The sequence below is a fragment of the Apteryx rowi genome, unplaced genomic scaffold, assembly GCF_003343035.1.
Source record: "Apteryx rowi isolate R43461 unplaced genomic scaffold, aptRow1 scaffold_1063, whole genome shotgun sequence".
NCBI classification, from domain to species: Eukaryota; Metazoa; Chordata; class Aves; order Apterygiformes; family Apterygidae; genus Apteryx; species Apteryx rowi.
Window position 1 is genome coordinate 84,180 of NW_020447268.1, and position 26,890 is coordinate 111,069.

The following is a 26,890-nucleotide window of genomic DNA, read 5'->3' on the forward strand; positions in this document are numbered from 1 at the left end:
TTCAATAGTGGTGTTTAGCCATTGAATATAAGATGCAGAGCACCTGAACCTGATCATTCAGATTTTGCAATATTGTTGGTGGTTTTTATCCAGCTGTTGGGTTAGGGCTATTGTAGAAGAGTCACCAACAAGGGGAGAGAGGAAGCTTGCTTTGCTTCTACTTTCTAGATTTGTATGAAGAGAGAGACCAGCAGAATAACATAGGACATGCGGAACATTTAAAGTGGGGTAGACACAGATCAAAACACAGAGCTTTGGAAGTAGGTCACTTACTGTAAAATGCCATACACATGCCAACATACGTGTGTGATAATCTACAGGATATCTTATCTCATATCTTAAGGGAGAGGTAACTAGATCACTGCCAAATCCTGCAGATTCTGCACTTTCATAACCCCATCAATTTGCAATTTTGTAATGTCTAACACACAAAATGCAAAACAGAAATAACAGAGGTTGCAGTTGCAGTTTGTGTGATTATTCAAAATGCATAACACAAGCAAAAGTCCCTGTGACATCAAGATGGTGCTAAGTAGATAGACGGATAGAGAAGCAGAGAGGTTTTGAAAGACAGGCTACGCAGAGAAGACAGAATATTAGTAAATATTCCTGGCACACTGTCAACCTTGCGTGTTTTAAAACTGAAATGCTTTTAGCTAGTTACTAAAAAAAAAGTTCTTTTTTTCCAGTCACAGCTTCTGAGGCTGTTTTCTTTAGGTTTTAATCCAAAAAAAGGCTCTATTCTTTCCAATAACTTCAATGGGCTTAAGATGAAGGCCATAGAAAGTGTTTGACTTTCTGTCCTGCTCGAGTTCACTCTTTTCAGAGTTGAGGACTGGATCAATTAAACTCTAGGAAGTGTATTAATGCTCCTGGCTGCCAGCGGCTCCACGGCTTTTGAAGACCATCAATTCTTCCCAAGGCCCACAAGCACCTTTGGAGGAGCAGGCAAAGAACTTCTCCAGTTTTAATACTTTATACTTTTAAAAGGGCAGTTTATTTTACATGTAGACAATATTACATGTCTTTTTCCATTCCAGATATATGTTAACATTCTTCTGCCTTCATTAGTATATTAATGAGGAACAGCAAACTGTTAAGAAAAGACTACAAGCAATTAAAAAAGATGTCATTATTGAAGTTGCAAAAGAAACAGCTTGAAAACCTTCTGTGCTTTTCCTTTTTGAATAATTTCTGTTAAAATTACCCTTCCTTCTTTATTCCTTCTTCATGCAGTAGTCACCTTGATCTTCCCAGCTATACAGCCTTGTGGCTGACAGCAAATGGGCTACTAACGTTTGATGCTATTTTTTTTTTTTCTCAATTGCACAGAAAATGAATGTAAGCTTTGTAATTTTAGTCTCTGGAAATAGATATGTGTTACTAGGCTAAGCTGCTATTTTGAAGACATGAAGCATTAAAATCTCCAGTGGAGGTAATCCCTTCTGTTTGTTTGACACATCCTTTTTTACCAAAAAACCTATTGTCGTGTGAAGGTGAAACTCTGCCACTGGACGTTCATGCCTGCAGACAGCAAAATATTAGCTGAGCATCCGGAAAAATATATGGACTCCTTCTTCTGGATTGCGTGGGTCAGTGGATGTCTCATCCCACTCCCCTGGTGCTGGGGGTTGCCAGGTCTCCTGTGCACGGCCCCGTGGTTTGCTCTGGGCAGCAGCGGGGCTGCCCAGCTGAACGAACTGGCATGCAACTGCCCGCTACGCCCTGTGAGCAGCGCAGTGTGCTCTTACGGGTCTGTTTGAATGTGCATGTGCATTAGAGACCCAGTCTTGCCCAGGCAGGTTTCAGATCCCCGTGGCCAAAAAGGCAGCTCCCCAGCTCCTGTGCTGCGGCACGAAGCAGAGGGCAACCTGCCCCGCGGGACTGCAACGACAGATGGATGCGCCTGGCAACGTGCTTGTCCACCCTCACTTTAGGGGGCGAAACTTAGCATTCCTCTCTAGCCGGTGGGAAGAGTGAATTGGCAAATCATCCCACATGCCCTCGGCACCTCTTTGACAACAAGACACTGGCTCTGCTGGTGTCTGGAGCAGCAACAGCAGCTCTACGTGGGCCAGAAAGTCACCGCATGGAGCCGTTTGAAACAGCCTCATAGCAGGAGGCAGCCCAACAGTAGGACTTCTAGGCTGTGGCCTGCAGAGGTGTCTGGGAGGGGAAGGCCGCTTTGGGGGAAAAAATGCCTAAACTGCCCCTTTGGAGAATTAATTCCCCAATCACCTGAACTGCAGTATGGCTAAGGGGGGAAGCCTGGCCCTACAGAGTGCATGAGAGGTGATGCGAAACACCACAGCGCCTTGAATTTTGGGATGTCCATGCTGCCTAGCAAGGTGCCCTCCACAGCGAGCATGGGAGATGGGCTCCTCAACTGGCGCTCCCATTGGGGAGCACTCAGGCCACCAGGATGCTTGAACTTGCCGATATGAATAATTCAGATTTTTGCCTTTTCCTGGCCTGAAATGCTTCATTATGGTCCAAAGTTAAGCTTTGCGCGATGGGAATTCAAAGCCTACAGCCACGGCTTTGCTTGCAGTCGTGGCCTGAAGGGAAGSAACTGACCCCTCATCCTTGGGCCGCACCAGGGCAGAGGTGGGTAAGCAAAGGAGGGGAAAGTAAAGAATGAGTCACTCCCTCCTGCTTTTTTCTCTTGAAACTGGGCTGCTGTGGAGCCAGAAGTGCAAAAGGAAACAGAAACAGAGGCAGGAGGGAGCATAACTGCAGCTTAGCTTAGTAGTTTGCACTCTCAGCCCTGCTGCTTCTGCATCTTGGACCTTCTCTGCATTTTATGGGATGCAAAATTCAGAGATAAACTAGGCTGGTAACTGTTGAATGTGTTTTGTGCAAAGTATCTTGCAATGAGAGTCCTTGATTCTTCACGATATTCTGAGATGGTTTCTGCAGAATTACTAAAGTTTTTATTAATAAGGGAGTTACTAAACTCCCCTCAGAAGCTGAGTCATCCAGTGACAGAGTCTAAAAAATCCCAGGCAGTCACTCCAGCTCCAGCTCATCAGGTGCAGGGTGAGCTGGCAGCCAACCCCATTCACTGAAACAGCCTAAAAAGGAAATACAGCATTACTTAGGCAAGGAGAAGAAACAGTACTCTGCAGAAAGCAGGGCTTGTAAGAAGGTGGATGCAACAAATTACGAGGCAACAAAGATACCATATCACACGGTGAAAGAGGCGTTCTCAAAACACGTTCAGGGAAATAAAATGTGATCAATGAGTAATTTTTCCACATGTTTTGGTCTCTGACCTTGTGTATCTGCGAACAACCTGCTTATCAGTCCCAGTGTGATTATCGCAGCATGCCGTGTGATACGGATGTCATCAGGCTGCTATTGCAATGCTTACATTAGTCATCACAGCATCTCTGCCCATTGCAGATAAGAGGCCATCTGAATTATTGGGGCATTTCCCGAACGGCCCTGGTGGGCACAGTTCTCCTCTGGCTGCAGCTGTGCTCTCTGAAGCATTCTTCACAGCTTCCTCCCAAAGGGCTCTGCCCCCAAAATCTGCCCACCAAGCTGCTCATGGGGTCATTTCCTATCCTGCTGCAGTTCAAATGAGCTGGGATAGCCAAGACCCCCTATTTCAGGTGTCTAAGGTACCCTGCCTCACTGACTGAAGCATGAGCAAGAGCCTGCACCCGCGCAGCTCTGCAAGCAAGCCTTGGCAGATGGGGAAAGAGCTGGGAGAGTAACCAAACCAGCCAGCACCACCACAGCTGGGATGGGACACAGCCATGGCCTTAGATGCTGCATGAGTTTGCAATATCTACGTTAGGCACCAGTGGAGTGGTTTCAGGAGCATCCTTAATTCACTGTCATTCTGCACCTTGCAAATTCATTTAAAATGGCTCTCTGACATTGTAAATGTACTTTGCGCTGTCAATGCAAACATGGGCAAATGTTCACAGCTCGCTCCAGAGACCGAAGGTGCTCACCTAGCCCTTAGCTAGGCCAGAGCAGTCCTGCACGTGGTTTCCTATGTCCTTTTTCAGCTTCATGAAATAAGAAGTGCTGGGCTGTGTTTGCAGCACCCCCTCGTTGTCAGGATTTGTGAAGTCTGGTGACACAGGTCTTTGCAGGCACTGCACATCACCACTCACCCCCCTACCACGCAGAGCACACCCAGAGGGCGATTTTCCATGTTCCAAAGACCATTTACAAACCAAAGTGAAGGGACCTCGCTATAAACAAGAATCAGACACAGGTGGCCAATGGAGGGTAGGTTACGAGCGGGACTGCCAAGAAAGCTTTGGAGGATAGATGACTATAAATGTAGGTGCTGAGCAGGTTTTAGGAGGAGACTCTCCATCTGCCTAGCTATGGTAATGACCATGTGTGGATGCCTGGCCTGCAGCAGCTGGGAAATAAAACACAGCAGCCAAGAAACACTTGAATAAGTCTGATCTGCCTGCGTGCGCTGACACCATAAAGGAGGAATAACCAACCTATAGTGCGCACAGATACCTGTTTCTCAGTTGCAGTGGGCTAGGAGCACCCATCTACACTGATCCACTGATGAGAGGTAAAGTGTTAAAGGGCAGTAAAGCATTTGCTGCAATCGCTTGTCCATGACCAAGCAGCACTATGTATTCAGGTCCAATCAAAATTCAAGGAAAATTAGTCCCTCAGCTCCGTAAATTCACCCTGGAAGTGTGAGCTGAGTTACATTACCCATCAACTCCTAGCTGCCTGCTTATGATGTTGTTTTTAATGTACTTTCTGCAGTAAAAAGCCTGGATAATAACCCCTGTCATGTGTCCTTGTGTCCCCTTAATAATTCCAAGAACTACACCCCTAAAGATCCATGTTAAGCTTATAGCATGATCTCCAAATATGTCCATCAACTGTGAGTATTGGAAGCAAAGATATAGAGCCCAAATATAGAAATTCAGAAAGCTTCCAGGACCACTGCTTAGCTGCAGGGCCTCTTTCATTGGAGGAAAAGTATGAAAGACTGCCATGTGATTACTAGCACCACTCCTTGAGCTGAAAACATTTCTCACTTAAGAAAACAGAAGATTTCTTAATAAGGATTTACTTCCCCTTCCTACTGTTCATTACCCTTCTGTGGCATTTGTTTTTGATTCAAGTTTCTGTGTTTTTCATTTCTGCTAACAAAGCTGCAAGCTGTGAACAACAAAAAGCAGAAGGAAATAGTGAACACACCAGAAGGCAAAAGAGCTGAGGTAGGACAAGATTTATCCTCTTTTTCTTTTTCTGATGTAGATAAAAATGGTTGTAATAATTAAAATACAACTTACTTGTGTTTCTTATTACTTGCAGTAAGCTTTGTTTTTGCTAGAAATTGTAATCACTGACTARATTTCTCTATGCTAAAGCCAGACTTGAGAATTTTATTTGGAAGAAAAAAGTGTGACTTTATATAACTAGGACTTTTGCCGGATAGAAGATAACAATCAGGTGGTGGATCTGAGTGCATCTCATTTTTTAACCAGACCAAAATGACAAATTTTGTTTATGACAAACTTCTAAAACAAAAAAGTATTAAAGGTCAGGATCTTGTTTTTTCTTTTTTATTATCATGCATGTAGAAAGGTTAATAAAATGCCACATGTTTCAGTGAATTGAATTCAGTGTTAACTGAAGATATCACATTTTGTTATATTTATTCCTGGTAATGCTGCTCCTGAAATATAAAATGTACACTAGAAAGAAAGCAAATGGGAAGTTTAAAAAAACATTAGAGCTTCTGTTTTTCTCATAGTGCAGTGGCAAATGCAAGTAATATGACATGAATGCTCCTATATTGCAAGGATATTATGACAGCCTTTCTATTCAGATAACAAACATGGGACTCTGGTGTCTGAGGTCTTCTTCAGACAAAGGCAAATTGTGATAGATGTGCAGAACATCTTGTTTTCCTGCTACACAGAAGGATCTATATCTTTATCGCTAAACATAGCACAGAACCATATTTTTGCATGAACAGCACAGTTTCTCTATTTAATGTTGCATATGTGGAACACCATATTGAAATTAGGTCTTTTGGTAGTTCCTCACTTTCTGGTGAACTCAATGTTTCAGATGGGCAGATCTGAGAACCTTCACTTGGAATTTTTCAGCAGTTTGGAATGAAGAATTTCACATTTACACCTTTAGCAGCAGCACCCCTCCACCAACCCCCCCCCCCCATCCCCCAAAGGGAGGGATTCCTCCTGCTGCAGCATGGCACAGAAATCTTTCCCACTGTCGGCTGAGATACTGGTTGACTTGTCTGACTGCTCTTGATTTAGCCCTCCACTGGAACTGGGGACAGCCCAGGGCTACTGACTGTTACAGTTTTCCCAGTAATAGCTTTTCAACATACAGGGTGGAATCTCTTTTTTCAGGATCACTATTGGTACTGGTCTCACTTCACAAGCAGAAAGTAGGAGCAACACAGTGAAGTCAACTGAGTTACAGTGGTGTTTGTTACATAAACTGGGAGCAAAGTACAACCATAAGAAATGAGCTAGTGGCTCAGAGCAACCTCCATCTAGCCCAATATTTGGTCTCTGATGGTGGCAATAGGAGATGCTATTTAGAGAGACCATGGGAGCCAGATCACCTCCTGCAGTGCATTGCCCTTGTATTCCCCCAGCATCTCTAACTGTTGTTTAGGGGTGCTAGAGGGTATATCCCTGCCCAGGCCTTCATTTCCCATTTATTGTCCTTGAATTTGTCCAACCCTGTTTTGAACCCACTGATATCACCTGCCCTCACTGGTTGAAAGTAGGCTCCCACCAAGTCTGCTGAGCTCCCCTAGTGCTGCAGGACCCATGGATAACAGTTTGCATTTGCACCATCCATCACCTTCACGCATCTGTAAGCCTTGACTGCATCTTCCTTCAGCCTTCTCCTGCCATGCTAAAGGGTCCCAACCTCTTAGTCCTTGCTCTGTCCCTTGATCGTTTCGCTCACCCCTCTCTATCCCTTCTCTAACTCCATTATGTCTCTCTTGGGTGCAGAGACCAGAACTGCACACAGCATTCACAACAGGGATGCATGGAGGTTTTATACAAAGTGGCACACTTTTGTTATCCATAGTCTTCTTGATGATGCCCCTCATTTTGTCGGCTTTTTTGGATGATGTTGCAGCCAAGGCAGAAACGACTTCAGTAGACTGTCAACAATGACTCCATCACTGACACCAAACACAAGCTCTTTCTTGAATGTAACAGCCAGTTTCAAGTTCAGTATCACATAGGCATGATTTAGATTATTTTTCCAAGGATGCATTACCTTACATGAAACTACACTGAAGCTCATCTGCCACCTTTCCAGCATAGCACTGGAAAAGTTTAGGGTCATCTGCCAGCCTGGAGATTTCTCTGCTCACACCCTTCTCCAGGTCATTGATAAAGATATTGAACTGGTCCAAGCACAAAACCTTAGAGACCCCATTGTGGCTTCATTAAGCCCTACACTTTTCTTCCCAGCCTTTAACCTGCTTTCAGTCCATAAAAGAACCTGTCTTCCAGATTTCTGGCAACTTAGTTCCTTAGAAAACTTTTCATGCAGGAGTTTCTCAAAGACTTTTAGAAAATTCAACTATATAAATACATATATATATATACATATACAGATGTATATATATGGATATACATATTTATATAAAATGACCACTGGGCCCCCTTCATCCATCAACCTTACAGCCCTTCAGCAGATGAGTGAGGCAGGACTTCCCTTTTCAGGAGATGTGCTGGCTCTTTCTCAGCAGCCTGGTGTTTCGATGTGCTCAGAGATGTACTTTGTTATGGACCCCTGGCACCTTACCAGAGGTGGGAGGCAGTCTCAGTGGTCGGTTGGTCCCAGCACTGAGACAACCAATCTGCAGCTTTCGAGCTCCCTTCTCGAGCCCTTCTTGCAGACAAGAGCTGCACTGGTAACGCTCAAGTCCTTTGGCACTGTGTCTGATTGTAATGGTGGGTTATGTGCCTTGGCCAGCAGTTTAACATTTGAGATCCTCAGGATACTTGTATGAAAGCCATCTGGTCCTGATTATTCATTGGCCTCTAAACTTATCTAGTCAGTTTAATATTTCCTGAATACATACGCCAAGTGGAGCTGGCTCCTCTGACTTGTTTGCTACAAAGAATGTATCAGGCATGAAAATACCCCAGCATCTTCAGCAGGGAAGATTGAATTCACTGAGTTTCTCCACTATGGCTTTGTTATCCCTAAAAGATCCTTTGCCATCAAGCAACCCTGCCAGTTCCCTAGCTGTCTTTCATCTTTTGATGTATTTACAAAACTTGCTACTCTCAGCTTGAGCATCGTTTACCAGGTGCTTTCAAAAAAATTTTTTTAATGCTCTTCAATTCCTCTCTTTATTTGAGCTGCCATAGTATGGGCTTTCCTATTCTCCTCATTTGGACAAACCTTCCAATTTGCTAATGATGATCTTTACCCTATAATAGCTTTGCTAACTGCTCTATTGATACATGTAGGCCTCAATATTTATTGAAATATTTATTTCTTTTGGAATGATGTCATACTTTATATGTGGGCTTCTAGCACAGGTTCTGTTGAATTTTCTGTCTGTTTTTTTAAACAGCACCCAAAACTCGGTAGGCTTCTTGCTTCTGGGACTGCTCCTCCCTCTCACAGAAATGCTGAACCTAGCTGTCCTGCGGTTGTTATTACAAGGCACCCTCCATCCCAAACTGCTTGAGCTGGGTCCTCCGCAGCACTAAAGGCCAATTGCAGAATAGCATCCTGTATTGCGGGTTGCAGGACTAATTATCCTAGGAATCAGTCATTTACTGCATACAAGCATTTTCTCTACATCTCATCCTAACACAGCATCATGTCTGTACGAAGGCACCTTAAATCTCCCCCTATTACTACCTGCTTTCAGTTTCTCTAATCTCACTTAATGTTTTCTGATCACTATCATCACCTTGATAAGGAGTTTGGTTGTGCAAGCCTCATACTGTATTTTTATTATTAGAGTGTAGGATGTATTGTGCTTCTCTCTAAACGTAATATTTTTATGTTGTTACATTTTGTGTAGTCCTTCATGCACAGTGCCACTCCTCCACCTGAACATCCTACAGTATCATTACCATAAAACTGGTAGCCTGGCAACACGGGATCCCATTGATTATCCTCTTTCCAGCAAGTCTCCGAGATGCCCGTTATACCAGCGTTGTTGTCTCGTGCCAAGCATTCTTGCTCCACCTTCTTATTTTTAGGCTTTGAGCACGGATGCAGAATTATGAGCAAGTTTGACTTTTGCTCAGTCATTCAATACAGCATGTGCCAGCCAGCTGCTTTGCAGGTCATTTGATTTGCCTTCTTTGGCTGCTAGATTCCTACCTGCAGCCTGAGCTTAAAATCTGTGAGGTTGGGGAGGCTTATATTAGCGTCTCCTTCAACTAAGACTCTATGCTTACTAAATACTCTATGCTTACCAAACTGGTTAGCTAGGGGTGAGCTGTACCTAAGGGTGTGCACTGGAGAAAACCCCAGCACCTGGAAATTGCCCTGTTCATACTGGTCCTTCAGCTACTGCCTTTTATCTGCTGCTGGGTCTGGGCACATTCTTCATGAAGCTCCAAAAATACCATATTCCTGAGTTTGTTTGCTCTCTCCTTACACACTCTGGGAGGTGAGTAAGGCTGCCTCTTACTCAGCAGACCATTCGAGCAGCCTACACAGACTCCCAAATGCATACCCGAAGCTCAGGGCCACCAACCAGGGAACAACTACAGCTCTCACAGGCCAAGCACTCAGCAAGCTCRCCTGCCCTCCAGGAGCCTCCACCACTCTTCCTCTTGCCCCTCCCGAGGCAAACTGCTGTGCGAGCTGCCCCATTCACTTGGCAAGGAGGCGTAAATGCTCTTTCAAGCTGCCTGTACAGATAGGACTCATTATTAAATGGATCGCCCACGGCCTCTCCAGCAGGCTTTGATGGTTTGCAATGCCGGCTGTGCTCCCAAGCAGCCGACATGGCAATGAAATGACTCAAGATGGAGTTGGGTCAAGCTATAGGGCTGAGGGGTGTTATGCAATCTCCATGCTCCCTCATCCTCAATGCTGAAGTTCCTGACCTCACTGGGCTCTGTGACGCTCCCCTTGTGCCCCTCTGGGTTCAAGATACATGTCTTCCAGGGACCCCTCCATGACTTCTGTGCTATCAGTTCTCCACCTGGCTTGTGCACCCACGCATTTGCTAAGTCTCCTTTTCTTTTGTTGAGCTGACTCACTCACTCTCTCCTGCCAAGGCAGTGTCAGAGCCTCGGGGTGTAGGCATACCCTTCTGCCTCCACTGCCTCTGTCTGGTAGTTTCCATCACAGAAACTCACATAGAGGAAAAAAATCTCCTCCTGGAGCATTTGCATCAGAGAAGTCTTTCAGTACCACTTAGGAGAGACTCCCATTTCAGATTGCCCCTTTCGCTCCCTCTTGTCTCTCAGAGGGGTGTTGGTTCTTACTGCCAATCTCCCTTTTGAAGTCTTTTGGGGGACTCTGTAGACTTAGTCTTTCACCTGAAACCCATTCTGTTCTTTCCCTACCCAGGAGACAGCCTGGACACTCTTATTGTAAACAAAGTTTGTTTCCTTTCCTTAGGTATGTAATACTTTCTGTTTATCTTGGAGCCATCTCCTGACCTTAGCTGGCTGATGAACATCTCTGGGCTGCAAGGAGGGGTAAAACTCTCCCCTTTTACTTTGTGGCTGCTTGAGATGTTCCTGTGTGTAATATATCTTTCACTGGACCTTACATTCTACATCAATCTGTATGGTAAAACACAACTAATACAAGCATCTACATATAATTGCACAGGTCATTACTGGCCCTTGATTGAAGGCAGGCACAAGGGTGATTAACAGCTTTCAGGTGACTGATCCCCGGCCTCTTTCTCTTAGACCTCCCATAACAGCTTAAAAGCTTTGTTTGGATAATTTGGAGAGTCTGAGTCTCACCACTTCCAAGGATGCTGTGTTTCCTCAATTACACATAGGCATCTAGTTTCCTAAAGGTCTTTAGCTGTCCTGAGAGATGAGGAACACAAAATAGCTTTAATGGTTGTTGTTAGCTACATTACCCCATCTAAAGAGCCTGACCAAAGTGACTTTGCTTCTGTGTCTGTGGTACCTGTTAGCACTCTCCCCAGGATGCTGAAGCTGAAGGGGTTTTAATAAACTAAATTTTAATTGCTCCAATCCTCTCCTTCAGCAGATAGTGTCAGGCTATAAGAGATCACCTGTGTTGCTGAGCAGGGCTTCAAATTTGCACATGCTCCAAGTTCTTCATCTTTGTTTGACTCCTTCATCTCATAGGTTTAAGAGAGTCATGTTTGGTGGCCCACACAACAGGAACACTTCAGTTGGTGGCTGGTCTCTTCACTAATAATTTTTTGTTGTGTTTTGGGGTTTCTAAAGGCAAGCATGCTTGGGCCATAGCAAAATACAATCAAAAGTGCTCTTATCTTTGCAGTATATTGGGCTATGATGTTTCCCTGAAAAATGGGAAGACCAGCTTTACTCAGAAGAAAAGCTGTTTCCTGATTCCACRTGGAGAACTTCCATGTCAGCCAGTTGCTTTGTATAGAAAACCAAAACCATTCAAAATTCCTCTGATTGGAAAAGGATTTGTTGTTAGGAAGTGTGCCTCGTCTCTCTCCTCTGCAGTGGCAGAGAATCTTAAAAGAGCATGAATTTGCCTTACGAGCACTTTGTTTGTTGAGGCTGAGGCATTGCTGAGCATCACTATCCAGTTTGCCCAGTTCCAATCTCCAGCCCCAGTAAGCTTAATAGATATTATTATATTTGTTTTCTGGAGGGATGATTTCAGGCACTGCAGGGATGGATACAACCTCTGTGTGAGTGAAAGTCCCCACTCCGCCGGCACCACACTCCCATCTCACCACGGGGAGTTAAGTCCTGCTCCTTGGAAACCCAGCCCAGAGGGATCGCTCTTCCCACGCTCCCTCTCGCAGTGGGGCCACTCCAGTTGCCAGACAAAAGGCCCCTGCTGGGACACATCTGACTGCAGTATTCAGGGATCCAGACGGCCTCTGAGACACAGTCCTGCAGATAACACAGGCATGCCTGAACRTAGCGGGCTCCAAAACTACGGGGAAAGGCTTGAGTTCACAAACTAGCTCCTGTTTACAGCCATGCCAGGAACACCAGTGTTGCCAGCACTGCAGTCGGTACAGGGATGCTCAGGGGACCCAAATCTACAGCCCACTAGTGAGACTCCACCTGCACAGATAAATTCATTTCAAATTGTTAGGCCAATGAGGTTCAGAATAAGAGATAAACCAAGTCATGTACCATGGGCTGATTATCACTATCAATGGGGCAAATGACAAGCTGCTTTTTCACGCACATAAAAATTTCTTACTGTTCTATTTTTTAGGCTAAAATTTTCCATGCTGCATTTGCTGGCAGATGTGGAGAGGGGATTGCTTTCCCACTATTAAACAAGCAACAATTCTGAAACCTTCCTTTTAAAGTACCAGTAGTTGCAGGTGAGCTGAGAAAAGAAACGTGGAATTTTGCAAGGAAATAGACTCTAATGAGAAAAAAACTATTATTTATAGTGTTTTAGTGATCAGTGGTTTTGGTTTGATTGAGTTATGGTTTCATGGGAGGAAAAAATATCACTCTACATGAACATAGCCCATTTTCTCACAGATCATTTTCAATAGGGCTGCTAACATGGGCCACAGTGTGCATAGATGACTATCTGATTTAGAGCAGTTGAGAACAAAAAAGGTTGCAAAAACAGTAAATGAGGCAAGGGTCCCACAAAAAGAGACAGAAAACTATCAGCAAATAAAAGGAAAGAAGAAATCCTGTGTAAGGAGAAGGGAATTTAAAAAAGGAGCCATGCATAACTAGCACAGTATTTATACGCTGTTTAAGGTAAAAATGTCCTTAATTTATTCTTATGAAAGGACATCAGAATGCTTTCAGTATTGTTCAGGAAAGTTCAAAAACATCCTGTCAACAGCAGAAAACAGCAGAAGAGTTTCACTAGTCCCAATTGTGGCGGAGCGCAACTACCCCCCTCCCCATCTCAGGCCCAAAGTGTGGTGGAGCACAGCTACCCCCTTCCCCTTACCTCAGGCCCCAGCTGACCACAAATAACTGATGGCGCCCAGGGGTGACCAGGATGAACTAAGCGATACTGGTTGCAACTGGTGAGGCAAGAAATGGGCATGAGATCAGCAAAAAGGGGTATATTATCCCCAACACAGCATGAGTCAAACTCCGGGCCCGTAAATAGCGCTGCAGCCTAGAGCCCATTGAGCTCTCCTGCATGGCAGCAGGCTGCATGGCGGTGAATCTCCCCTTGAGTTGGGACGCCTCTCAAGGTTACTCTCCTGGAGTTAAGAGAATCTCTGACAAGAAACCACTGAAGTGGTAAGAAACCAAGACTTGGGCAATAACAAATGTGAAGTAAGATTCTCTTGCTCTGACTACACTGTATAGCCATCTTCAGTAAATCTGTTTGCAATAAACCCAGAGATGATGATGATGATAATGATAATAATAATAACAACCAGTAACACCCCCTCTCCCCCTGCGACACCATTAGGCAAATTCAATTCTTTTGGCTTTTCATCCTAATTTGAAACACAAACTTCCTAGCAGATGGTGACTTCTTTTCTGATCAGCTTTTGATATTTCCAGGGCTGGTAACTGCTGACTCAGAATCTCTCTGTTACAAAATGAGTGACAACAAGTTGCTTATTTTGCACAGAGAAGCTCACAAAATTGCCATTGAAACACATGTATAAGATTCACCTTCAAAAGGCAGCACTTACATAGTTGGAGACAACTACCAGCTGCTGTAATAGCCAAACCATTTAGAGCTTCCTTGGTGTTGTACATTTTGAAAGTGTCATGCACAAATTTTGGGATGTGTATTTCTTGGGAGATCACACTCATTTAACCAACCTTTACTTTCCACTGCTCTCTGCAGCTTGTAACTTTTGCACTCAGTGAAATAGTCACAATGGTGAATTCCCCACATGGCTTGTAATCCAACACTCACAACCACTTCTTTTTACTTTGTCAGAAAGGCCGAGGACCCTACCCCAGACTATGAATATTTCCGAGATGGCGCTAAATGACAGCTTCACTAATGGCTCATCCAACTGTATGATTGATGGCTTCAAGCAAGCTGTTTATCCTGCCACATATCTCTCTATCTTTTTCCTGGGTGCTGTTGGAAATGGCCTCTCCATATATGTCTTCTTCCAGCCTTCCCAGAGAAAGACCTCGGTAAACATCTACATGCAGAACTTGGCCATTTCAGATCTCATGTTTGCAAGCACTTTGCCTTTTCGGGCCAGCTATTTCCTGCTGGGCTCACGCTGGATATTTGGCGAAGTCCTTTGCAGGATCATGACTTACAGCTTGTACGTTAACATGTACTGCAGCATTTATTTTCTCACCGTGCTGAGTGTGGTTCGTTTCAAAGCCATCGTCTACCCGTTCAAGCACTGGAAAGTAACTAACATTAAGCATGGCAGGATAACATGCGCAGCGATATGGTTCTTTGTACTGGCAGCTTCCAGCCCGCTGTTAAGCCAGGAAATTGCTGGGTACAGCCACCCAGACAAGTGCTTGGACCTCCGCCCAGCCAACACACAGAGCCTCTTTCTGATGAATAACGTCGTCCTCGTGGTGGGCTTCATCCTGCCGTTCTGCACCATTATCATCTGCTATGTCTTTGCCATCAAAGCGCTGCTCAAGACCAAGACTCCTCAGCAAAAAAAGGCAGTCTGTCACAAGAAGGCACTGTCAACCATCATCATCACTCTCATCCTGTTCCTCCTGTGCTTCCTGCCGTATCACATACTGCGAACTGTGCACCTGAGGCACAATGACTGCCGCCAGGACAACTTGTATTTGCACAAGGCGATGGTCATCACTCTCTGCCTGGCTGCCATGAACAGTTGCCTTGATCCTGTGCTCTATTACTTTGTTGCTGAAAATTTCAAAGCGCAAATCAGAAGTTTATACTGCAGGTAGCTGACTCAGAATTGCAAAATTATATATATGCGCTCCTGATAGGACATCTAGACTCTGTCCAAATTATTAAAGAAAAGAAGCCATGTGGTGCTAGCTAGCCTGGAGCCGCGTGGCTCTGTGCCAGGCCCTGCTGGAGCAAAAGTGTCTTGGAGAGAGCTCATTGGAAATGTCCAAAACCGAGACAGGAGCTCACTAACTTTAAGCCGCGTGGATGATCAGAGGTCAGGTGCCTGGGCAAAGTCCCTGGTCCTTTTTTATTTAGCAGCGTAGATATGCCTCCACTGTTCACCCTTGCCAAGGCAAGGGACTGAAAGAGCAGTATTCTTTTCTCAATGTTGCCACCAATTTGCCTTGTTACCAGAGTATTTCATTTCTCCTTACTCACCAGTGATTTGAAGGGAAACTGCTCACCTAACTATCTCGGTGTCTTTGTGCTCCATTTCCCTGTGTGTGTAGAAGTGCGTATTTCAGATGCTTCATGGTGCTGTGCCAGTTCTCTTTACAAACATTGGCCAAAGGTTTGCATATAACAGAAATATAAAGCATGCTGAGTCTGACTTACACAGCAGGCAGAGAGCCAAGCAGGACCTGGCAATGCTCAGGCCATTCAGAAAGCATTAATACTTCTAGATTTTCCACTCCGAGGTATTTTGTTTAATATTTCACTGATTATCAAGTGAAACAATGATTTCAAGCAAACAATTTCAGTATTGCAATGATATAAGTAATGTGACCTTTGAAACCAAAGGCAGGATGCTGGCTCACGTGCACAGAGCTGCACCCTGCGTCGCTTTGAGTGCTCTCTCATCCCTTCAAGACCATTGCAAAACTTGTTTTTATGCTCAGTGTTGCCCATGCTTTTCTGAAAGCCAAGCACTTGAGGCTAGGCAGCTCAGTCCATGCATAGGGATTCAGAGCCAGGCTTTCAAAAATATCTAGGCCCAGATGGGTAGCTAGTAGGACATTTGACAGCGCAGCCTTAGGGAGTGTTTCCAGTCTGACAGCAAACTGCTGCCAAAGAGGTGTCCCTAATCCCCCACCTCCTGTCTCCTCCAAGCAGAAAACTGTTCCCTATTTCATAGGATTAAACTTTCAGTTGCTTTGAACTGCCTGACATCAAATGGGACCAAAGCAGCAGGAAAACACATGTAGCCAGGAGCAGGAGGAAAGATGGGCGGCAGAGGAGGAAGAGGAGGAGGAGGAAGAGTGCTGTTTTAGAAAGCGGTGGGGAGGTCCACCTATGCAGGCTTTGGAAAATCTCACCCAAAAGGCTGTCTGCTTTTTTAAGCCCCTGAATATTTTCTAAAATGCATGTCCAAGAAATCAGGCCACTGGCAACTGAGTGCACTCAGGGTCCAAATTCAGTTTGAGCACATCTGAATTTTTTTTAAATGGCCCCCTTTTTTAAATAAAACCATGCTTGGATTTTTTTTAGCTTGGAAGATTTGTCATATTTGTGAGGAAAATAGCCTGTCTCATATGAAGACTTGATATAATGATGAAAGATTTCCCTCCCTTTGGAATCCCCCCAGAAGAAGGTTTCTCTCAGTGAAGATATGTTCTCAGTGCTCTGGACTTTGGGGGAGAAAATACTCTATCAGCTGAAGTTTATTAATCCCAAACCAAAATAACTGCAACCAACTATTTTCAACTCTGTCTGAAATATAAGGAAAACAAATCATTGATGACCAGGTGGAAAAGTACTCAGCATATCACCAGGAAAGTCACATTTTCCTTGGCTACCTCACAGTTAGCTTCAGTTGAAGAGTTAATCTGCTTCAGTTATTTTATGCTGTCTTTGATTAAGCACAGACTTGTATCATGTCTTCACTAAAGTTTATTTTCCAAATCATTATTTCAAGAATTTAGATAGGCTTATTTTGTGTGTCCAGGAACAGACCTGAGACCTGATCCAGTGATGCCATGTTAGCTCATGGAGTGCTTGGTCCCATGCTATTGAAGAAAAAGGTAATATTACCATTGGTTTGCAATGGGAATGGGATCAAGATGGTAGCTTGTGCAGAGAGATAGTGGACAAAGGAAGGGAAGGGAGCAAACTCTTTTTCCATGGTTTTCCCCTATCAGGAGTAGTCCTGAACAGGGACAAGTGACAATCTTGGAGCCTTTGACAAGATACTATACACCTTACTATCAGGAAATGGAAAAAATAAGAGGTGGTTATCCACAATTTAATCGCACTAGAGTGTGTTCGTTTCTGTGTCCATCCAAATGTACCCTCTTATCAGAGAGTTTTGAATCTAAAGGGTAAATATATCCCACATATAAGGTCACATTTTTTGTATAGACCATGCTACAACTTTGTTAGCAATTGAATTAACTGTCAAGACCATGTTTCAATAAACTAGGTTTACTAATTGCTGGTGTTTTCTATTGGTTGCACAACTAACAAGGAATCTCCTTGGAGAGCAGGCAAAGAAGGGCCAAGACATGGCTGCTGCATTTCCCTACGTGGAGTAGCCTTTCACATGAGAGAAATGCCTTAGAAGGTGAAACAGCATCCTGCTGTCTTCCTGACTTTATTGGGAAAATAGTAGGGAACATCAGTCAAAATTTGGGGTACAGATAAAATGATTTTTTTTCTTTAGTTACAAAAGGATTCAGAATCATCCTTATTAGGGAATCTCACATGCAGCTTTAACAACATTTGAATAACATGTCACACTTGTATTTACTGTCATTTCTCCATTTGGTATCTTTGTATGTCCCTGCTCACTGAGCTGAAGAACGTGTTCTTTACTGTGGAGTATCATAGTAAAAATGTCGTAAAAAGAAGACACCATATTTATCCCCTAAAATAAAGCTCCTGACAGTTAAATTACTAGCAATGCCTCTAGGCCCCTCAAGGGACCACCTACCCTTAAAAACTATTTTGATATGTTTCCTCAATTTTCCAGGAGAAAGAATCTAAGAACAGCTATGTGCCTAGAAAGTTAAAGCAACAGGAAACTTTTCAATCCAAAGCTACACCAGAAACAAAGGGAGATTTTATAAAGTAATCTGCCTGCCACCCAAACCACTTGACCCCCAGCACAAGAAAATGCCGCTCTTCACATTTGCTTGTAGCCCTGGCTCAGGCCAATGTGTGGCCCCATGTGCCCAACGGCGCAGCGTGGCCACTGGCCGGGGACCGTTGCATGCTCGGGGAACGTGGACATACTGCTGCCTCCCACTTCACCTCTTCTCCACACATGACCCTGGGCTCTGCTGCAGGACAAAACTGCTGCTTGCTGTTTCGTAAGGAGCCTTTCATATACATAATAAATGAAAGTATTACAGATCAGAAGAAAGAAAAAAAGTTGGGGATAAATGTTACTCTACAACTAGCCAGCAGTAAAAAGTCTTTTGTAGAAGACTGGTGTGGATTGGAAGAGAATCACTGAACAAGTTTTTTTTCTCTAACATGAACTAAAGAACTTTATTATAACCAATAGAGTATATGTAATATTCTGATAATATATTATATGCAGTATGTATATTTTTTCTAATACTGTTTTATATGTATATTTATATGTAATGCATTATTATATTATAAGCAGTGCATTATCCCAGGTAGCTTTCATTTTCATGATATACCCTCTGCCTTCCTCATTACACATCCTGTCACCATGGCTTATATTTTGCTTAAGCTCCTAACAGTGGAGAAAGGGGTATGAGTTTTGTTATTCCGTGCCCCCTTCTGAGACGCATGTTCCTGTGTGCTACAAGAGCATGTTGTGTTGGCAGCAAAGCAGACACGGGACTTTTCTCCATGTCTTAGGGCTGCTGCTTGTCTTGGTCCTTTAGGATGGACAGGATAGAAATGACCTTCTGCCCCTCCAGCTGATGAGCAAGGAAATAAGATCCATCGACAAAAACAAAATGTAGTCAAAATCAGGAGAAGTCAGATGCTATTTCAGCAGTGACCCCGGACTAATGTTTTGATTTCCTGTGTCGTATCTCAGTGAGATTAAATGAGAGCCTCTTTGAAAGACGGCAGAAATAAAGTGCAAGTGTAGATTCCCCGAGAGTCCACTCTTGCCCAAGGTGTTTCAGCTCTCCAGCCCGGGCTGACCGTGATGTGCCACACGATACCACTGTCTCCATGTGGATATGCAGTCCAGTCCCACACACACAGTTGTGCCATGTCTATACAGGAATCTTACTGGACATCTGCAAAGAAAGCAGTATACTTAATTGCATGCAGCTGATGTTACATAGGTGCATATGTTCATCCACCAGTCAAAAGTTTAAGGAAGCTGAAGAAATTACAGAGTTTCCTTTGTCCCAAATTCCCTTTTTGCCTTTCAGGCAAACTGGCCTGATTTCCACCACCACGTCCCCTCCCTTTGATTTTACAGCTGAACGAATAAAACTGCCTAATGCTGGAGCCAAAACCTGGTCACTCAAGTCGCATTCCTGCTTGCATGAACAAAATTTGAGCCTTTATTTCCGAAGCTGAGAAATGAAGCTGTGGACCTTGATCCACAACCTGTATCCAATCCCTGTATCACCATAGGTAGGGTTTGAATGCTTGGAGTGGTAGTTGGCAGCCAAATACTTAATCAGATTCGCCGTCCTCATTTCCAAATGTCAAGCGTGTTAATTGTTTGCCAGTAATATATGTTCCTCTGAGCAACTGTGTAGATGCAGCTGGAGAAGATTCACTCAGCAATGAGCTGTGTTTCCTAACATACACAATGTTGAAAAAGAAAATCCCTGAAGAAAGGCACTCTGCACAGATGTTTCTTAAATTTTTGCCAGCGCTTCCATTCTGGAAATAATTTCGGGTGACCTCCCACTGCAAGTCTCCCTGCCTGTTTCTTAGGACTGTGTTTTAAATAATGGGATACAGAAGCTGATAACTGTGAAGCAGGGAGTCAGCCCTGCCCATGGAAACCACTGTCGGCTCCCATTCCTCAGCTTTCTGATGTGGTTACGGCCCGGCCATGCAATGATTTTGGTATGAAGCTCGCAGAGGCAGAAAGCCTGGTGTCCCTGGCAGGCTGCCATCAGGCCCCTTCTGAGGCCCAGAAAGCCCTTCACGGCAGAGAAAGCCCTGCGTGCGTTTGCTTTCTCCTTGCAACTATCCTCTCAGCAGAATTTCAGGAAAAATTTGTTTGAGTGCTTTGCTTGTTGCTGAGACACTGCTTGCTTGCTGCAAGTCAGTTTTTTTTTTCTTGGCAACTGTAAGGACAAATAACCCACAGAGAATGAGAAAAACAATCCAGCCCAAGGGCCATCACATGTTTTCTGAAAACTTTTGTTACCCCAGTTGGAGCTGTCTCTTCTGGTGATCCCTCACCACTCAAAGAGAACATACAAACCCAAGTCAGAAATATGAATATGCTCTAAAAAACAGTACTCTCAGATTGTTTTTTTTTTCCTTTTTTAATTTTGAATCACACTGAACATAGCCATTGACACCACTGAGCCCAGCCAGTCCACACAACGCTAGATTTAGGCTGATGGTAAGCAGGGACACATCCCTTTATAAAGCTGATAGGAGCAGCATGGGCATGCACAGCTCCTCCTCCYGAAGCAGAGGTGGTGTGTGGAGCACACGGCTCGGTTCTGCATCTTTCACAGATGCACTGTTGCTTCAGCAGTCTGTGTACCTGGCTGCGAGTGCTCGCTTTGGCCATCCGCGTCCATGGACCTTCCTGTTTGCTGGGCATGCTCCGGCTATGCCTGCCTCCGTGCCAGCACAAACCCAGCCTGTTCATCAGCCCTCCACACACCCTCGGGTGCTGGTTGCCATGGAAAGGAAAACCAGGTGCAGAGACCAGGTGGGAAAGACAGGCTCCAGCAGGTCTCCAGCCTCAAGGACAGAGGGAGCACACCCAGGCGGCATGTCTGGCCATACCGCCTTCACTGAGTTGTTTATACCAGCTACAATTCAAGACTGGCCTCTCCCCAATTCCCTCCCTGCTTCCGATTTTTAATTGCACTTAGGTAGTGCTTTAAGCTTGAGCTAGCTGTGCTATGTAGCTGAGGATTGCCCTGGGAAGGGTAAGGGTGGATGGGCAGACATCCCAGCTGGGAATGGCATAGGAAAACATGTTGTTGCACTGCCTTTTGGAGAAGGACAGGGTGGTAAAACCACTGCTCACAGACTGAGAAGCTGTTGCCTACCTGTAGGCCCTTTTCCAGCCTTAGGGTCTCTCATTTTGTCCTTTATATTCAGGGCCATCATAGCTCTAACAGTAGCTCATGTGCTCACACGGAGAATCTATCCACATGCTTGCAAGGAGCAGGATGAGCTAAAGGCCTAGCAGCATGGCCTGCGGCGGCTCCTCACTGTTTTCCTCCTGTCTGATCTAGGGCTTGCATGCCCCATCTTTCAGGACAAATGTGGAACCTTTCAGGACCTAGCTCAGAATCAGCAAAGCTCAGCAGCACTCAAGGACATGACACAGGCAGCCTGAAAATGGAGAGAGGAAGGTCKTCTTTGGGCTGTGCTATGGGAGGGGATAAATGTGGAAATGCAGAACTTTTCTCAGGGTGCCAATTCCAGTGAAGCACTTTACCCTAGAAAGAGCCAAAAAATGTTATTGTTGTCCACAAAAAAATTTTCTTGGGCTTCTCCAAGTCCACAAGCAAAGAGCAGGCCCTCACAGCCACCACCCACCACAAAGCTCTCCCAGAGCCTTGAGGCAAAGCAGCTCTGCAAAAATCTGTGGATGGGAAGATGTCCCTGGGACACTCCTAGCCCATCCCAGCCTGCTCCAACATCAGGGCCACCAGCATGCTGAGTCAAAGGCAGGCAGCACCTGAAAAAGTCTTTCTAACCACCACTCTCCAAGCAAGACACTTTCTCCTGGATAAACCAGCAGAAAGTGCCTTTAAAACCACAGGACCTCCTCATGCAAGCCCTTACACCATGTCCTCTTAAGTCAGCTTCTAAACTAAGACTACACACACAGCTACTCATTCAACCAACCCAGTAAGATCAATGCAGAGAAACCTACTTTAAAAGGGAGCTTCAAAATCAAAATATTCCCCCATGTCCACTCTTGGGCCAGTACACCTTGGTGTTTCCACCCCCACAGTAAACTATACCCAATCTAAGGACTGGGCTCATGAGGGAACGTGGCTTTGGAGACAGTCCAAGCAATGCTGGCAAAGGCTTTATACCTGGTCAGAAAAGAAGCAAGGATGGCAGTCATTCCTGGAGCTCCTGAGCAGCTCTCAGGACCTTCGGAGGGCCAAGGGCACCCTCACGCCCACCCCTCTCCCCTTCCACCCTGAACAGGCACATGACAGCTACAGGCCGGTGAGATAGACCAGATCTCTCTCTTTCCTGCTCCTGGCCTTGGCAGCCCAAAGGATGGTGACCTGGGGAGACCCTTTTCAGCAAAGAGTGATGAATACTGATTTTAAGGAATACATAGCAGGGTGTTTCACAGAGAACCAGGGTCATGGGGCAAAAAAAGGCCAACCGTTGGGAGAATAATGACAGAAACTTCCTCAGCAAACAGCAAGAAAAAGCAAGGAACTTGTGAAACCATTTTCAAGAACTGATACTCGGAGCAACATGTCCATTTCAGAAATACATCTGGTTTCAGCTAGTCTGCCAGGAAGGAGCCTTAGAAGTCACACAAAAATATGCCCAAGTTGCTTGAGTTCTCATGGCTGAGAACTTTCTTCTTTTTTTCAGGCTCAGCAGCTTCCAAAATATCTAATTTCTGACTCATAATGGGCATTACCATAGCCATCACATGGTGCTATGATATACTTGCCTTCAGAGTACTTTCATATCCCTAATTTCTCAGTAGACATTTATTCACCTTGGATTTTTTTTTATATATTTAGCCTGCGGTAATTGAAGGCAGCAGCAGAACATTAAAATATCTTAGCCATAATAGGTAATATGGTAAAGTATTTTCACTCACATAGTACTTTAAGAAAAAGCATATATGTACATATATATTATATATATTTATATAAATATATCTTTATATCTTTATATATTGTATATATAAATATATACACATATATGTAGGCACACACAGAGTATATATACATATTTATGTATTTATGTGTTTATATGTTTGCATACTTATATGCATGATTATAGTTCTTAGTTTGCAAAGTCAGTGAATAAATATTTGGTAATCAGTGCCAAACTTCTCAAGATTAATGTCATATATAACCCTTTTTCATTAATGTCTCTATAATGTATTTAAAAAAAATACATTCCAAATTAGCCATCCATTCCTACTCCACCATCAAGTTGCAATTCAAATCTGATGTACGAGAGAGTGAAACCTTGCTTCCTAATGTATCAAAGATCATACCTGCATTGGTGAAACCTCTTCATCTTGGGGGGAAAAAACAAAAACAAACCCAAATACCTCTTTTCCTGTATCTAGTTATATTTTGCTTAATTTCCTTATTAAAAGAGAACTTTTATTTCCAGTTTCACCAGGACTTTCACTTTGGCCCGAAGTGATACATAAAACTTTGACAAGCTGTCTTTTTTCAAAACTTGACAAGCAGTCTATTTTTCACACACATGAAAACCATGTGGAAAAGATTTCAAAAATCTCTAATGACAGCTGTGAAATTAAGAACAGATTTTTTTTGATGCTGGTGCAGTAAAACAACGTGTCTTGCACGAYGGTGTGCAGACCTGTGGGATCCACAGATCCTTCCAAGAGTCCACAGTACRTAACAGAAGCAAACCTGCTGTCAATCAGATTAAATGTGTTATGGGGCTTCACAGCTCTACAGGAAAACAGAAAGCTGCAGCAAAGCATCACTTCTGAATGCGGACACGACACTTCCCCAAATGCAAGTGTCTGCTCAGTGCGTGCACCACCAGCTGTGAATAAACAACAGTCTCAAAGCAGCAAGGTTGAACTTTAGATTTTGAGAAAACCTGTGCAAATTCCTTTGGAGAGTGCTGCGCACTTGCTGGGTTCCCCAGCACTTCAATTTATGCAAAGAAAAGAAGGAGATTTAGCAAAAATTCAAACATTTCAAAACCACACTAAAGAAAATAGAGGCACTCTAATAAAATATTTAGAACTTTTAACCTAAAAACACCCTCTCTGGTCAGGAGCAATGTTTCCAATTACAACTAATTTATCAGCATGGAGGGAGTCAGGAGAATTCCAATTTTTAAGGGAGAATGAAGAGATGAAAATGTAATACCCCAAAGTAAAGATGAAATAAAATTATACTGAAGACTCATGAGAAATTGAAATTGATTTGAAGGCCAATATAATATTCCTCCAGTAGAAGACGGTATTACATTCTCTTCCCATATACAAATGTATAAGAAGCAATCAAATCTTACTGTTTCRGAAAAGATGTGCCATAAGTGGAGGTGGTATCAGAACCCAGTCAGATTGTTCTGCTGCTCTGGGGACTTTTGCTCATATGCAGTAGGATTGCCCAGCTGCCTCTGGCAAATGTGGAAAAAAATAAAATAAGAAGCAAACAACACTGATGACGTGTTTTCAAAATCCAAAAAGGATATTTAGTAAGTGTCAGAATACAAGCAACACAGAAAAGGATGTTAATAAATATGTGAATGACTATCTGAGGAGACAGATTTAAAAAAGTCCTAGGTATCTTTTATACTGAGCAATAATTCTATTTTAACAGAGTATCGAAAGTAAGTCTGGATAGTGGAAGAAGTGAATATGAAGCCCATAACTATAGGAAGGTGAAATTCATGTGCATGGATCTGTGTCATGCTGTGATCAGATGCTTTCCAGGCTCAAGACAGATAATTTAAAACTAGTCAGATTATTTAGKCCTCAGCATTTCTTTACTGCAGTGTACAATCAACCTGCACGAGATGGATGTGGGGACTAAGCCCAAAGTCTGAAACAAATCTATATAGCAAGCGGCAAGACAGTACCTTGAGAAACAGTAGTTTCCCTCTCGTGAACCACATTATGATAGAAATCATAACAGTGCATGATTCAGAGCAACACAAGGAGGCCATATAGTCTATCTCCCTGCAACAGGATGAGTGCATGCATCTAAAGCATCCCAGGCAGATCTGCCGAGGGCGAGGAATAAGACTATGGTGAAGGAGATACAGCTCAGGTAGCCTTGGTTGGAGACACATGTCCGAAGCTGGAAAGCCATGGAGAAAGCCCCAGTACATTTTCTGAAAACACAGTTTTATTTCTTCCCACAAAAGATAGCACRTAAGAAGGGAGAAATAATTTCCCCTGGATATGTGCTGTATTTTTCATAAGAAACTAGCTTCAGTTCCTTGAAGTTTCCCTCAAGCCCTTTGTTGCGAGAACAGCTTCACATCGGCTCTCTCCCTCTAGCTGTGTTTTGCTCTGCCCTCGCRAAAGCTGGCCTCACAGCTTTTCCTTCCTCCAAATCTATCTGAGAGTTTCTGCCCGGCCTTGCAGGGCAGCTGCCGCTCGGCCAGCCGTGCCTCACCGGCGGTATCGGGTCAGACAGATTTTCTGCAGCCACGCTGTCTGCGAGAGTGAGATATTAGGTTGGCCCACTGTGGTTGTAATGTTGGCCAGAACATCTCTGCCAGCTCCTGAGTGATTCTGCAAGGCAAAAGCCGGAGGGTCCTCAGTATTTATGAGACTTGGACAATTGTTTGTGGCTTTCTAATAAGCTGAGCAGTGGAAAACCAGAGGCATTATCCCTGTTAGCTCGTAATCCCGAGGATTTCGGCCAGAAGCATTGCTTCTGTCCTCTCTTSTTGTGTTTTGGATTTAGGCTAGCCAATGGGCATACACTGTCCTATTGCATCACGGAGCACAGTTTTCCTGCCAGCTTCCAGTTCCCTCAAACCGTGATAACCTAGGCAGCAGTTTCCTTGCAGAGCCCTTAACCAYTTCTAAACCAGAGAGTAAAAGACAACACTACTTTTTCCTTTGACTGCACCTTGCAAAGGGGGTGCTGGCTCACTGTGAGAGGATCAGAGCAACCAGCGGTGGGATTCAGTGAACTTCAGATGTCTACAAGACAGATGCATAAGTTTGCATGTGTCCTTTTGGTTCCCTTTATGATAAGTGGAAGGAAATGGCTGTTTTCCAAGGCTGGTTTATTCCACTCAGAAGCAGGGGACAGATGAGTTGCCCCCATTGACTTTAAAAGCAGCTGAGGGTGACTAGCTCACACTTTATCTACCTTATCAATAGCTACACTTGGGCAAGACAAATCCCACCTTAAATCTCTCAGCTGTCATCATGAATATCACAGGGACACAGCACTGAAAGAGGTCTTCCGGGAAATGCTGCCATTCTGTTGCTAGTAACAACACCATATGTCCACATACACAAACAGATCAGAAGCCACCTGAAAAGCAGTTAGACTACTATGGGAAAACATTTCTTTGAAAGCTTTTTCCAGATGATGGTGCTTTGATGGCATGAACCAATTTTCCAGTTTCCAATCTAAATGCAGTCATGGGTGCTTTGCTCATACGTTAACGCTGTCCTATGCCTTGCATAGTTGTTTTCTCCACCTGGACTTTATCTGCCAGACATATTTATAGAGAGGAAACATTTTTTTTTAGTTTCTTGCTAGGTTAAACATGTCATATCCTTTTGGCGTGCTGTCTCCAGTTGTCCGACCATCCTAGTTGTTCTCCTCTGCACCTGTTTGAGTCTGCATTCAGCTTTCTGGACATGCATGATCTGGACTGTTAACACTGTTTCAGCTGAAGTGAAATAACAATGAGCAACAGCACATTTTCCGGCCTTTACTGGGAGGAAGGATAAGTTACTGGACTGACTCATCTAAGAACAACACTGGGATTTTCCACTGTTACATCCTGCTCCCAAGGCTCATATTTGCCCCATGGCCACCTAATACCTCTCCGTCTGTCCCCTTTTTTGTTGTTTCCAACAAAAGAGTGCCATGCATCC

The 26,890-nt window shown here is 44.1% G+C and overlaps 1 protein-coding gene across 3 annotated transcripts; it reads left to right on the top strand.

The window, feature by feature from the left end:
- The first annotated feature begins 5,140 nt into the window (after nt 1–5,140).
- On the top strand, nt 5,141–17,369 carry CYSLTR2 (cysteinyl leukotriene receptor 2). Of its 3 annotated transcripts, XM_026069878.1 has the most exons (3): nt 5,154–5,216; nt 12,403–12,514; nt 14,071–17,369. In XM_026069878.1, the coding sequence occupies exon 3, from the start codon at nt 14,097–14,099 to the stop codon at nt 15,027–15,029; it is 933 nt and encodes a 310-aa protein (XP_025925663.1). In that variant the 5' UTR covers nt 5,154–5,216; nt 12,403–12,514; nt 14,071–14,096; the 3' UTR covers nt 15,030–17,369. The 3 variants fall into 3 exon arrangements, with proteins under 3 accessions (XP_025925652.1, XP_025925663.1, XP_025925668.1); XM_026069867.1 differs by lacking the exon at nt 12,403–12,514 and having other exon boundaries at nt 5,141–5,216; XM_026069883.1 differs by lacking the exon at nt 12,403–12,514 and having other exon boundaries at nt 5,166–5,216; nt 14,075–17,369.
- Nucleotides 17,370–26,890: the final 9,521 nt, after the last annotated feature.